Raw genomic sequence first — 15,351 nt, forward strand, 5'->3', positions numbered from 1 at the left:
ACCTCACCTTCTAAAGCTCACACCACATCAGCATCATAACAAGGACCAAAGTTTCAACACAGGAACTCTCAAGGGATGAAGCACAAATACATTCAAGCTACAGCCCCCTCAAAAAAGCACCAGTGTCACAGAAATCCATCAACTGCTTTCATCTTCTTAACTGTGTGCCTGAAGTTTCTACCCATCATCAACAAGAAAAGCTTCTGAAGATGCCTGTAGCTGCAGGCTGCATGAACTTCAGCTGTGTGATGGGGTAAAGTGGAGCCGTGAGAAGTGTCAAAAATGCTTTATAGATCCTATGTAGACCCAAGAACTCCAGTTCACTGGTGCCTTGGAAATCCTGTCGTCTTAGCACCAGGTCTGTATAAGACTTGGGATGTGGAAGCCTTTTCAGTCAAGCTCACTGCTCAACCAAACTGCTCTCTAAAGTTTTGGATGTCTGGTTTTGATTACCAACCTAATCTGTGTGCTATGTACCTCCAGGTCTGACCTGTACACCTCTGGGACTGACCTACACCCAGAGCAAAGATGTTCTGACTGGATCCTCCTCATGAGGGAATGCATTGGAAGGGGAGTTACAAACCATCCTCATCAGCCTTAGTTACTCTTCTGTTGCTGTGTGATAGCACATGACCAAGATAAATTATAGAAGAGCTGCTTTGGGTTTATAGATACAGAAGGTAAGAGACCATTGTGCCCGGTAAGTACTGGCTGCAAGCAGTAGGCTTGGCAGCAGGAGCACAAAGCAGGTCTTCAGCAAGTACAGAGAGAGAATTGGAAGCAATGCAGGCTTTACAAAGCCCGTCCCTTTAATGCATGTCCCCCCAGCAAGGTTGACCCACATAAACCTCCCCAAACAGAACTACCAACTGGAGATCAAATACTCAAATGCCCAAGAGTATGGGAAACATTGTGTGTGTGTGTGTGTGTGTGTGTGTGTGTGTGTGTAAACCATCACATTATCTCTTCTACAGTTCAAATTCTACTTAGCTACTGTGTTATTCTCATAGCTCTTATTTTCCTTTTTGAATGACCCAGAAAAATATCTAAAAATAAAAGATGGTCAACAATATTTCAAATAAACCAGAAAGCGGGCACAGGAGAAGACTTGTGACGACCCAGGCAATCTGTAGGGAGCTCTAGCAAACACTAGTTCATAGGAACAAAACCTCATGGGACAAGGGGCAAAGGGGGGCTGGAGTAGAGCTGCATCTACTCTGGGGCTGGGCTCCAGGAGAGGAGCCCAGCTGGCCAGTTGGCCATACTCATTAAGGTTTGCAACTGAATGACCTTGATAGATGCAGGAAAGAGGAGGACAGACCTTAGGCTTCAGCAGGTGGGGCTCACTTGCTGAAAGTTCCCATTCTTTAGAATAGTCAATAGGAAGTTGACTTTGATGCTGCATTTCCTTGGGAAAGCAGAGAGCCATAGGGCCCAAGTATTGGTGAGCTATGCTATATGGAATGGTGATGATATGTTAAGCAAAGCTGTTGCCTGAAGAGTCTGCAGTAGAGAGGTTGCATTGGCCTTTTTCCTGTATATGTTTTGTTTATAGAAAAAGATGAAAATGACTTTACCTGGAGGCAAGGATGCAGAACATGAAACAGTTCCACAAAGCCTTGGGTCTTCCATCTACATAGATGTTTTTCATATCCCTAATCCCTGCTTCTAAGCAGCCAGTAAATATCAATGATTAGTGTGAGCTGGAACCTAGAATTTTAGGACCTTATAACTTCTCTTCTGCTAGTCCTGAAGCCTAGTCCTGAGCACATGAGGGAGGTCAGATGGAGTACAACCAGGTACCTGTGTGATAGCCAGCAGCAGCTGCAGACAGGTATATGCAGCATTAAGGAACTCCCCACCCAGGGTACTGCCCCGCCCAAATACAGACACATGAGTGAGCCCAGGCATCTAAACAATAGTGGAAGGGATGGACCAGCCTCATCAGGCCACATAATAATGAACACTAATGCCTTTTGGTGTGCCAAGCCCCTGGGTTGTAAGGCGATTCATTGTAGACAAACCTTGGGTTTCATTCACTTCTACAAATGAACTGTGAGAAAGAAGGTGGCAGAAACTTCACTTATCAAGACTATAGCTGAAGAAAGAGGGAATGGCTTTCTCTTGAATTATTTTGCTTTCCTGTAAGACCCAGAAAGCTTGTAGAAGAAGAAACTCCTATCCCCACCCTCCACTGCTGTACAGATGAGGATTATAAAACAGAACAGCTACAATTAATGAGGCATTATTGAAGGTCTTTCTTGGTCATTGCCTTTGGGTTCTTGTGAGAAAAATAAGCTTTATTCATCCAAGAATTGTAAGTAAAAGTTGCTAAAAATAAAACTGGCTTTCTTTTCTTTCAACATTCCTAGGCTCCAGTCCAAGGCAAGAGAGAATTGCAGCCTTCCGGCCAGGCATGAGAGTAGGGCAGTCCCTGCCTGAGACTGGAGTCATCCTGAAAGGGTTTATGTTTGCCATGCTTTGCCCTCACCCAGCTGCCAAAAAGCTATAGATGGTCTGATTTCACATCAGTTCTTCTGGCTTTCTTTTGTCTTCGCCAAGCTTGCTGTCTTCCCAAATCCCCACCTCCTGCTCTCCTTGCTGTTGCTGTAACACTGATCAATGTCCTCTCTATCGAGCCTTAGATGCTAAAAATAACAATAATAGTAATAATAATAATAATAGTAATAATGTCAGAGGAGACGTTTCCATTACTTTTTCTGATACCATTTAGATATGATGCTGCACCCTCTGTGGACATGGTTTAATTGTTTTAATGAGCTATTAAACTTGCTTCCCTGAGTGAAATTAATTTAGTGTCATTTAGAGGTGTAGGTAAAATAATAACTGATTTATGGTCACATTTTCAAATAGTTCTATTATTCAAAATTTTATGTAAACAGGCTAAAAATTATATTTACAGTTCTCAGAATTTTATCCATATAAAGAGCCCTTAAAAAACAATTTTCAAGTGCACATTTAAGAAGTTCGTGTAACATTGAAGGGATTTAGGTCATACTCGTGATCCTCAGAACCATTTCTCAACAATAATTTGCAGTAGGGCCTATTACATTTTTATAATGTTCCCTTCCAGATATCCTTTTTCAACCAGGAATATCTCCTCCAAGTTTCTATTATTTCTCCATGCTCAGACCCAAGCACCCTATCTGCACCAATTATTTTATTTATTTCTTGTGTGTGTGTGTGTGTTTGAGACAGTGTCTTGCCATATATAGCCCAGTTATTCTTAACAGTTTTCTGTTCGATGTTGTGAGTAAAATTAATAATGCTCCTGAATCATGTTCACTAGAAAACAAAACTTGAAGCAAGGACCAAAGAGATAGTGGCTGATATCCTTTGTCAGATGGGTTGTCCCAAGATGGATGATGAATGTTTTAGCACTATCACAGTCAAGAACCCTGAAAGGAAGATAGAAAGCATCACAGAGGAACTGAGTAGTCCCTCCATACTGTGAACTTTAATTTGCCCTCTTAGATTTCAGTTCACCACAGTTTTTGTTTCTCTCAGTGTTTTAAAGCGCTATCCTCTAAGCAAAACAGCCCCCCTTCTCATCAGCTCAGCCATGCCTACCTGCAAGAGTCTGTCATAAGAAGGATACGGGGAGCATCATTGGACCATCACCTGAGCCTCAATCCAATCCCCTTGCACCGTCTTGCTATTTGTATGCAATTCTGCCCTAATTGCAAGTAGCCTTGGGATATGGAGATACTAGAGCGTATAGGTAGGGAAAGGTTCACTATGGGAAGAAACACCGATGTGGCTATGGGCCAGTCATTATCCGTGCTGAGTGAAGATTTCTCCAGCATCATTCCTGTAAGAAGTTTCTCAAATAATCTTCCGTAAGTCCAAGAAGTTCATTGTTCCTGGGTCAAACCTTGGTGGAATCAGACTTTGGTTGGTTATTAGGACCTGGGAAAGAAGGGTATATTTTGTTCATGCTTCCCCAGGGAAGGGATTCTCACAACATTCAGGCTAGTTCTTTTAGCAACTCTTTAGGAAGCCAGGACTTATACCCTACTGAGTGGCTTTTGATCCAAGTCTGAAAGAACACAGAAAGCCAGGTATGCATCTTCTGGTTGCCTAGCAGGGAAGGGATAGAGCTAAGGGGGGCAGTGTTGTCAAGCAAACAACTGGTTTGCTCTGAGCAGAAACCTTTAGGTCAAGCAGAACCAGCTGTTGTATCTAGGATGGTGCTTCTGGCTCTTCATGAGAACCTTGGGGAAGATTTGAATCTTGCTGCAATTTTACTGATTTTGTCTATGCCAACGCAGACAGAGAACATTCTTATCAATGTGCCAGCTGTTAGTGTACAAGGATACTGTATTGATATACCTCGTCTTTCAGCTGGTTGCAAACACTACAAAGATGATCTATCTACATCAGGTCTTGTGTACTTGTGCAATCCTAGCTCATGGTCAAAAGGTACATGTTTTAAAATTTTTAGGTGTTTGTCAAAGTGTTCTCCAAATTATTGCCAAATACATTTACTAGTGGCTTTACCCAGGCTGGTTGTGACCTTTAGTACTAGACATCTGAGAAGACTTTAATCTTGGTCTCTTTTTTCCTACCAAAATGTCCAATTAAAAGCTTTCTTTGACTTGTTTTACATTTGTTAGTTGTTGTCAGCCTTGACTTGTCTCTGTGTATAGGATGTTGCTGTGGAAGAAAAATCGGACTTCCAGTGTTTTCTAGGGTAAAACAGGGGTCATGACTGAAGGGTAGGCAAATAGAAGTCTTGGTGCCAGGAATGCAAGACCTTTCAAACACCTCTAGCCAGCCAGCAAATGAATGGGTCTGCCTGGTGAGATAAGAAGCGTCCTCCTCATACTGAGAAATTTCAATTTCAGGCTCGATGCACAATGCCAAAGTGTTCAAGAAGAGTTCCCGAGTGCAGCGGCATATGCTACAAGGTCAGTGTGGCCCGTCATGCAGCTCCTGGGACACAGTGTATGTCTAAGATGAACTTAGATGGTATGAACTTTAAAAAAGTTTTAATTGGTGTCTATGCAGCTTGCAACATCAGCATCCTACTGCCATGTTCCTAGCAAATCATACCCCTTATTAGCGCAGGGAGGTGGTAGCACTCGAGAAAACTGCACAGAAATATGCTTCACAGCCTTTAGGTCTTTATAAACCCCAGACTCTATGGTTCTAAATCTAATCTCAGTACTGCTAAAGTTTCAGTTAGTTCAATGACTTCTGAATATCAGCCCATTACATTTATTGCAAGAAATTGCAACAAAACCCAACTACAGTACAATAGAGAATTTAAGTACTTTTGAGCTTGGTGCAGGGGTCACATTTTAGTTAAAAATGAGAGTCTCAAATTGTAGATGAAAAGCTGTCTGAAACTATACTCAAATTAAGAATTTGGGGATAAACATTAATATTTTGGGGAAATCTGTCAACACTTGCTGTGTTGCATAAAATGCTGACTGTGTTTTAAATGGGCTCTGAGTTGCTAGTGGTATTAACTTACCCTGCCAACACTTCTAAGACCAGTCTTGATGGGAAAGAGACATGGCCTGTCTTCACACCCACACAGTCCTCTGAGACTGTCACGAAGCCACCATCCGCTCAGTTCATCCCACGATATACTTAAAATTATAAGCCTAGGCATTGGAGATCTGAGACAAATATTTATTCAGTTTATATATCAATTGTACATGACATTCATAGGGGCTATAACACAGGCAGATTTAGAAAAAAAAAACACTCAAGATACACCCAAAAATTATTTCCATACTTCATTGATGCCATTCATTAAATACCTTGGTCTGGGTAGTTCATAATAATTATATAGTTTGATTTTGTATTATTTAGCTTATGTTAGAAAGAGATGACATAATCTCTATCCCTCTTGCCTTCTTGAAATGGCCATAAGATGAGAAGCATGGGCAAATTACCAGACTAATGAATCCAGGCTCGGGCAACTGAGGAAGAATCTACCAAGTAAAGATAGTTCATCTGTCCTGGTTTTCATTTAGGAACAAGTATTATGGGTTCCATACGTCACAGAAATAAGAACAAAGCAAATCAGAAAAAAAAAAAAAAACCCAAACAAACAATCTCTCCCAAATGACTAGGTTGATGCACTGACCAGGACATGAACCTGACTTACTTTGTATCATCCACTAACGCCTAAGACAAAATAAAAAAAAATACACTCTAAAGTCATTATTTAAAATGATGTTTAAAATTCAAGCTGAGAAACAACAGTGAAATTGACTCATCATAGCCACTCTGATATGATATACTTTAATTAGGAGGAAAAAAATCATTCATATACATAACTCCCTTAGTAAAATCTTTCTATTTCTTGCTAATAACACCTTTCAATTTACTTCAGAAAATGCATCGATTTTATTCAAATATACTTTTCCTAAAATATAAATATTTAAATTAAAATTTTAAAAATGGAAAAGACAGTTTATGTTGACTCTTATCCAGATATCGATCAGGCTAAAACGTAAGCGATAAAGAAACAGTATCTGTGACTATGGTCAATTTAATTTGTCTATAAATATATAATAGAATCTTTGCAACTTGAGTAATTAACTCAAACTTCATGTAGTACCGAGCACCTTAGATTACACATTGTTGAATAAAACTATTGGAATTAATATATGTATCATGTTATTTACAATACATAAGTATAATTCTCTTGTATAACAACATTCCAGTGATCTCTGAAAATATATAGTGTGAAAGGGTACAATACAATTTACAAATGCATCAACACTTTCCTACAGGTTTGAAGCTGGCCTCCACTCTTCAACATTTTAAAACAGGAAACCAACCAAAAGTCAATGTCCTGTGGTGAGATATCCTCGACCACCATCTACAAAAGCCACTAGCTTCACAGATGCCCCCATTACAAAGAAGTGCAAGGCATAGAGCCCTCACCCCCACATTCAAGACTAAGATTCCTGAAGACCAGAATTCTTGAGGAGCCTAGTAAATCCAACAAGGGTCTATAAAATATCTTAAGTTGCTATCTTGGGAATATTTTTATCAACAAGCTCCTAAATTACCAACGCCCCCCCCCATCTGAAAACACTGTTCAGTGTCCCTTGGAAATGGGGTTGTGTGGGAACTCTTTGGGGAGATGATGCTTTAAACTACAACTGTAACCCTATAAACACACAGAGCTGAGGAAGCCAAATCCTGGGCCTTTAGGCAGTTTCGCTTTGCATGGGCATCTGCTAAACGATGCCTCTTCCAGTGCTGGCAGAACACAGGGCATGGGCTAGCGTAAAACTCCATGGAAAACACGTACTGAGAATTCAAAATTCTAGGCTTAATTTTCAGGGCTTGTGAAAAGTAGCTCCAAAAATCAAATAATGGGTGTAGTTTTTAGTGACTGGATCTTGAAAGGCAAAAATGGAAAGCATTAAGTATTTATAGGCTAGATACTGCCTCAAAATACTCTTGTAGAAAAATATCAGTATCAAAAAAAGTATCATTCCCCTGGAATTTCAAAATTAATAAAGATGCTATCGGTAGATTTGATCCTATCTCTTCCTGAATGTGCAAAATAAGCATCATTGAGAACTGAGAGATGCTTTCCATTACTTAAAATGCATGTGCATGGGAACAGGCAGAAACAGGGACCACTGAAAGGTACTTCCACTGAAAACTGTAAAATGCAGATAATTAACTCCCAACCGGTGTGTGTGTGTGTGTGTGTGTGTGTGTGTGTGTGTGTGTGTGTGTGTGTGTGTTATGTGTCTGTGTTTCTGTGTGTGTAATGACAATCTTTCTTAAAATTGCCTGCAATTTGATTTCTGTAAGTACAGGTACCAGTTTTGGCTGGGAGACAGCATCCAGGGGTGTGGAATGGAGTTGCAGAATTACCCATCATTTGTGTGTAAGAGTCTTCAGGATAGTCTTGCAATTGAAACAGTCCACTTTGCTTCAGATTCTGGCAGCTTAGAACTCAGGTCGGTATCCAGTGCTCTATTTCATTCCTGTTCAACATATGCTAAGGAGAACACTTTGGAATCAGTCTGGACCAATAACAACAACAACAACAAAATAACTCATTAAAGAAATTAAGTAGCAGCTGCTTCATTCTTTTTTTAAAAGGTGTGTATTGTTGCTGTTGTTCCTACCAATGAAAGTTAGCTCAACTTGAGTCAGGAAATCACAAGGAAGCAAGGGGCTGGTTACTAGGGGCAGAGGAACAGGTATAACTATCCATTTCTCATCTGCTCGGCTCTGGCTTACCTGGGTGATCCAGTTGCCTAGAAACTGGTGTGATTAAGATCTCCCTATGCTGTTGTAATGGCTGTGTCCTTGGTTGTCATTGTTTAAAAGATACGACGTGTACATTCACCTGCCCTCACCTCTTTGTTCTGATCTATGAAATTCTATTCTGATATTCCCTGTGGTGTTTTCTTTAGGGTGCCCCTTGAAGTTTCTGAAACCAATAGAGGAGGCTGGGATGTTACATGTGACTCCTTAAACCTGAACCTGGCTGTGCATGTTACGTCTGGTGCACTGCCTGATGTCACAGTCCTGAGGCACGGCCGGCTTCCTTTCCAAAGGCAAGTCGCCTCTCTGTTCAGGCCACCAAGCCCAGTCGTGTTATCTTAGCAGACAGAAAGGAGTGGATGATGAAAACGATCGGCTTGGGGCAGGAGTGAAGGTCCAGTTGCTGAAATTGAGAAAGGAGAGAGCATCAGAGATCATCAATGAATGCTTGGTGGGACATAGTGATGGCCACTCTGTATGCACTTGTGTTTCTGCGGAGTTAACTAGAGCAGCTCTGTCTCCCAATCTTGGTTCTCAATGGCATAAGGGAATAACTCTTCCAGATTATTCATTATATTGCCCATACCTGTTTGGTTTTTTTTCCTAAAAAGAGCTCTAACGTGTTTACCTATAAAAGTTCCATAAGTACTGACGGGACCCTTCATGTCTAAACCATTTATTTTCATCTCCCCATTAGTGATGTTTATGCCAAGTTTGGTACAGCAGGCAGGGTATCATATTTCACAGCTCAAGTTGCTTGGTTCTTGGTTCTGACAGTGTTTTAGATGTCTAGTCTTGGCCAGCTCACTTAAAATTCTTCTCAGCCTAACTAATATGCAAGGTAATTAGAGTATTAAATAGGATCCTGAATGTGAAACTGCCTTGTGAGTCTTGATTACAGAGCTCATGCTAAGCATCCCTGTCTTTGCTAACCCCCTGCTCTTCAGCCACTGTGGACATACAACTCTTTGATGGTGATGTCTAAAGTCCTAGCCTTCTCAGTGTGCCCCCTGCACAGCCCAGGGCACACCTGCCTAGGGCATAGAGACCTTCAGAAGTAGAGTTATCACTTGACCTAATTTAGAAAAATTTGGGAAACTTCCTGATTCCCTTCTGCTGCCCTGACTTTTGTTCTGATGGTGGCACTTCTGTGCAATAAGAACAGTGTGACATGCAATAATAGCTACCAAACTGAAGATCACTTTTCATAGAGCACTGTCCGGTTTCTTTTATTGCTGTTATTGTTGCCATGATGAAAGTGTTCTTTACAAAGGCAACTTAAGGCTATATTTTAGCTCAGAGTTGAATCCCTCGTGGTAGGAAACTCAAGGCAGCGGGACTTTGCAGCAGCTGGGCTGTTAACACTGCATCCACAGCCAGGAAGGAGGGATGGATGCATGCTGCTGTTGGAGGATCATGACCAGGCACGGAGTGAGCCTTCCACCTCCTTTAATGCAGTTAAGGTAATCTTTCACTGTCGAAACCCTAGGTAGCAATTGTCATTGTCCCCATCTTTCATATGGGAAAACTAAGATCTAGAGATGTTTTTCAACTTCATGAAACCACAACTTTTACAATGAATAAGCAAGTGTGGACTCAAGTCTATCTGATGTCAGAGCTGGAGATTAATTGTCCACATCCCATGCCACTAAAAAAAGGGACACAGTTTTGAATAGTGACATGAAAAACTGTCTGCTCCAATCTCTGTATTTTATAGCTAGGGTGACTTGAATCCAAAGAAATGAAAGGGGAGCAAAATAGCCCTGGATAGAAACAAGGATAAAACAGACTAGTTCTTGTATGTTTCCGAGTTGCTATGAAGTAGCTTTAGTCGGTGCCATCAATGGGAGGAAAGGCCTTGCGAATCTTATATGCCCCAGTATAGGGGAATGCCAGGGCCAGGAAGCGTGAGTGGTTAGGTTGGAGAGCACGGGTGGGGAGGGTATACGGGACTTTCAGAGAGGAAACTAGGAAAGGGGATAGCATTTGAAATGTAAATGAAGAAAATATCTAATAAAAAAAAAAGAACAAGTACAAAGATGGAGGACTGATACACTAGTAACAAACGTGATGTGTTTTACTGACAGGGATGTCCATGTCACTACCTCATTTCAGTCATGGTCTCAGGCTATAGTTAAATAGCTGGAATGCAGACATATAAAAAGCAAAATCCAGAGGCATTCTGAGAATCTACTGAAGAATAGAAAGAATTCTCAGACAGTGAGTTAGGGTCCACTGTTGGCCCCTGGGGGGATGGACTTGGTCACCTCTGCTGATATTACCCATAACAACAGCCTGGTTTTGCACTGAGGTCAGTGGGGTCACATGACATGTCTCTGTCTGAGGTGAAAGGCCTTTTAACTCTTCACTGTGAGCATGGCTCTTCCCCCCAATCAGCTTCTAAGAGCTCCAAAAAACCGATTTCCAGATACTTCCTAGCAAAGCCCACCGAAAAATACCTGAACAACTTGTGGGCAAGAAACGGGCCTAGGAAAGAAAGAGGAAGGGAGGGAGAGTGAAGTTCTAGTAGCTGACTGAAAACAACTAGATTTTTTTCCAGTTAGGGATTCATTTATGTGTTTTAAATTTCCTCTGTTTCTGTTGGAACAGGAAGCCAATCCATTGTGATGGACACAATGGCTGGGTAGACTAGTTATGACAAAGTCATGGGTGTGTGCTTCCAGTTCCATACTTGACACCTTGAGGTGAGATGCTTCATTTTCTAAGAAATGCCATGGACCACTGTTACCTACTGGTGGAAGAATGTCTCCTTGTCAGCTGCTGGGAAACTGGATTTCATACATGTCTTTACTATGGTTGGAGAACAATGACTACAGAAAATCATCAATTTAAACACTATGAACAGCCGGGCATGGTGGCTCACGCTTTTAATCCCAGCACTCAGGAGCACTCAGGAGGCAGAGGCAGGTGGATTTCTTAGTTTGAGGCCAGCCTGGTCTACAGAGTGAGTTCCAGGACAGCCAGGGCTACACATACAGAGAAACCCTGTCTCGAAAAACCAAAAAAAAAGAGAAGGCTTCGTGGCTTTCTGACTAAACACTATGAACACTATGTACACTGGTATGCTGTGTGGCTGTTACCTTAACCAGTAACTAGCTAACTTGGGTGACTATTGCTTGATGAGTAGTTCCCAACTTTGCTAGTCTTATCTGTCTACTCCCCCGGTGCCCTTAGTTCTCTGCCCTGGCAAAGCTTATTTTACATACCTGCCCTCATACCCACCATCTGGCACAATGCCAAGGTTATATTAGCTGCTTAGTGCATCTTTAAAATGAATGGGACTTATGTTAAAACACCCGAGAAATCCTGTTTGATAAGAATTTAATGCTAACCTTATAAAAGATTCTTTCTCTGGATTCAAATATTTATGTCGTTTTCTAATGAAAAATGAAACCAGAAGAAGGAACTAGAGATAACTGGATCTGTTTGAAGCCCCAGAATTCAATCCTGCTTTCTCAAGGACCGACTGCAACAGGAGCCTCCCACCACAGTGCTATCAGTAGACTGTGTTGAGTAAGTAGTCAGGCCGCCTACCACTTCCAAGTCATTGCACATGCAATGCATAATGCAGCATATGAAATCATGTGGTCCCAAGAAAAGCACACTTACAATCTCTCCTTCTTTGCCTCCAAAGTCTAAATAGAGCATCCTGATTCCATCATCCGAAGACATTTTGAGCTTCTCATAAGGGGACTGTATGATTGTCTTGGGGAAGGCACCATCCTGAGGCTCAGTGGAAATAGAAAATCCATTGTCATAATGTATGGTCAAGCGGCATTCCTGGTTTCTGTAGGTGCAGGCTGAGAGAGAGGGGTCGGGGAGACATGGTAGAAATCAATCCATCTGTCCTTTCACCCATTCACTCCAGCACTTCATTGTTTTACTTTCTTCAACCCAGTGCCCAGCCACGAATTTCTTATTAACGTGAGAAAAAAAGGAACATAGTTCCCATACTTCTTGGATTGACATTGATATTAGCAATCATCAGGAACTGAGGTTCAGTGGATGTTTTCTGGGCTGTGGTCCTTAGCTTGCTTTCTGACAACATGTATGTCGACAGTAAAGGGACACATGACTTCCTATGGACAGGTGGGCCTGGTTTTCAGCCAGAAACAATAGACCTTTTATTTAAATAAAGCAAGCCACCTCATCATCATCATCACCACCACCACCACCACCACCACCACCACCACCACCACCACCACCACCATATTACCTGCATGGATACACACAGACAGGTAGACGACAGACTCACAAACACACATACATGCATGCCTCTGTACACAGTCATGTCAGCTACTGGGTTTGAAAGAAGCAAGCACTCCCTTATCATGCTACCAAAGTGAACACATACAACATGCTTAAGAGGTCAGAAGTGAGCAGTTTAAAAATAATCTACCTTCATTTTTAAAAAGGCCCAACAAAGTTTATGTCAGAAATTGAAAGGGCAATTTCTCTAATTTGCCCTAAGATGTTGGGTCCAGGAAGTGCTGTTGCAGACAGGTCCGTGATGTGGCACCTTTCATGAACAATGCTACCCCACCTCCCGGCCGGAGAGGAGTCCAGAAGCTCACTGTGGAGGCATGTGCAGGGCACCTCCAGTCCAGAGGAGCAAAGCGATGAACACTGTAAGCAGTCCAAGTGTGGCCTTTTACCTGGAAGCCTCACTGTTTAGGAAGAATCCAGTACATTAAGCCTGTTACAGGGACAGGAAGTGGGCAGTCGTAGCACCCTAGCTCCTGTTAGGGAGGGCTACAACAAATATGTCCTTTATGTCTTCAGCAAAGATTTCCAGGAAAGCTTATCAGTCATCAGACTGGGGTTAGTTTGCCTCATGAAACACTACATTGAACAGACCTCTGTAGGTCAATTGGTTTAGGCCTTGATCTATCTACATCTAACTGAATTTAGGAAAGCCTGTACAAATTTTTTTTTGGTTTGGGGAGGGGGTTGGAGGGTCCTGAAAGCCACATATGATGGTGTCATTGGTTGAGAATCCTCTCAGTGTCACCCTTTGCTCTACTCTGCTTTCTAAATATATAGAATATAACACCCCCCCCCAACTGACGTCAGAAGCAGAAACATCTCGCTAATGTTACAGGGCTTTAAAAACCGAAAGCTTAGAGAAGAGACAATATCACCACCTGGGGATGTTCAGCTTTGAAAATTCAAGTCTTTTCTCTTCTGTTTCATGTTCCTTTCTTCTTTCTCTGGCACTTGGATGTAGAGGGCTTTGGGGCAGGAGGTTGACAGTGAGTTTCTTAGCCTTCCTCTCTCATGATTCGTGACAGATTATGACAATTGGGTAGGGAAGAACTTCAGATTTTGAAGGAAGAAATAGGATCTCGACTGGCTACAAAGTGAGGTGCCCTTTCAAATGGAGCTCTGATGAACACACGCACCCCTGCTCTGACTTACTCTGAGTATTTTTCAACTTGTACTGTGAGCTCATCTTTTTCAAAGGCTTTCTCTAATAGATCTGAGTGCTGCTACCATCTCCACCCCCAGTCCATGGACAACGAAGGCCAGTGCCGCAGAGGTAGCAATGGCTTCCCACCCCGACTCCCTCCTTTCTGTGATTTTTTGTTTCTTGTACCTGCTGCATACGTAAGTGTCTTAGTCAGGATTTCTATTCCTGCACAAACATCATGACCAAGAAACAAGTTGGGGAGGAAAGGGTTTATTCAGCTTATATTTCCATACTGCTGTTCATCACCAAGGAAGTCAGGACTGGAACTCAAGCAGGTCAGGAAGCAGGAGCTGATGCAGAGGCCATGGAGGGATGTTCCTTACTGGCTTGCCTCCCCTGGCTTTCTCACCCTGCTCTCTTATAGAACCAAGACTTCCAGCCCAGAGATGGTCCCACCCACAAGGGGCCTTCCCCCCTTGATCACTAATTGAGGAAATGCCTTACAGTTGGATCTCATGGAGGCATTTCCTCAACTGAAGCTCCTTTCTCTGTGATAACTCCAGCTGTGTCAAGTGGACACAAAACTAGCCAGTACAGTAAGGAAGTTCTAAGCATAGTTTTATTCACGCTCCCCCAAGTTTGAACTATAAAGCTATGAGATTAGTTGTTCTGAATTAGCTTCGGCGTGCTTTGATTCCAGCCGGCATCATATGGTATGGATGGCCTTTGCTGGGTGGAATCAAATTTCCAAACATGTTCTCAATTTCCACGGGATAAACTAAACACATGACCATGTTAAAGGAAGCTCTGGTATAGACATAAGTCTTTCTCTCCAGCATCTGGAGGCATCGTTGAAACTGGAGCTGGGTTGTGCCTTTAGTCACTTCGGTCACACCTCTGTTGCCCTCCTCCTCCCCCTCCTCCTCCTCCCCCTCCTCCTCCTGCTCCTTCTGATCCTCCTCCTCCTCCTCCTCCTCCTCCTCCTCCTCCTCCTCCTCCTCGATCAGGTTACATAATTCCCTGTAATCTTCCTTTGGCTACTTGGCCACCAGCCTTGGATTTTCCTATTGAGATAGACAGTGTCTGCATATCAAATAGAATGGAAAACAAACCAAATCCTCAAGGACACCTCCATTCCTTCCTAAAATCACTGCATGGAGTCTGAACCTCCCTAGCATACACCTACAACTTTATGAAACGCAGCATTTGAGTGGTTTGAGTCTCTTCCAGCCTTTGTGCTCAGAGCCTGCCTTTAATGACAGATACCATAGGTGCACAGCCTTCAGGAACACTTGGACACAAGTTAGTTCTAAGGTAATCATTAACAGGAATTCATCTAGCTAAGTATGAGCATGGTGGCCTATGTATCTTTGCAGCATTTGATAAGATTGTCAGTTTGAGGCATGTCTAACCTACATGCCGACATCCTATTTTTAAAAATAAAGTAAAAAAAGAAAAAAAAAACACTATCTTACATCTACTACAGCAGAAATTCTACTATATATTTAGAGGAATTTTGAAAGAAAAAAAAAACACCATCATACGCTACTGTGTGTCCTATCTTTTAGAGTAGTCTTGGGTATTTGAGAGGTGGTACTCTACGGTAGTACTCCTCCAAGAGTGGCCCATGCCCCCATAGCATT

General features: G+C 42.2%; 1 protein-coding gene across 2 annotated transcripts in view; it reads right to left on the reverse strand.

The window, feature by feature from the left end:
• Positions 1-5,640: 5,640 nt before the first annotated feature.
• Positions 5,641-15,351, reverse strand: part of Sntb1 (syntrophin, basic 1) — a 270,915-nt gene continuing 261,204 nt past the window's right edge. The window contains exons 7-8 of one of the 2 annotated variants that reach the window (XM_006520671.4): positions 11,908-12,098; positions 5,641-8,680 (exon numbers count right to left, since the gene is read on the reverse strand). In XM_006520671.4, coding sequence (XP_006520734.1) covers positions 8,588-8,680; positions 11,908-12,098 — 284 coding nt within the window. In that variant the 3' untranslated portion in view covers positions 5,641-8,587. The remainder of the gene's footprint in view (positions 8,681-11,907; positions 12,099-15,351) is intronic. The other variant, NM_016667.3, reaches the window with a different exon arrangement.

Source organism: Mus musculus, chromosome 15 (genome assembly GCF_000001635.26).
Source record: "Mus musculus strain C57BL/6J chromosome 15, GRCm38.p6 C57BL/6J".
NCBI lineage: Eukaryota > Metazoa > Chordata > Mammalia > Rodentia > Muridae > Mus > Mus musculus.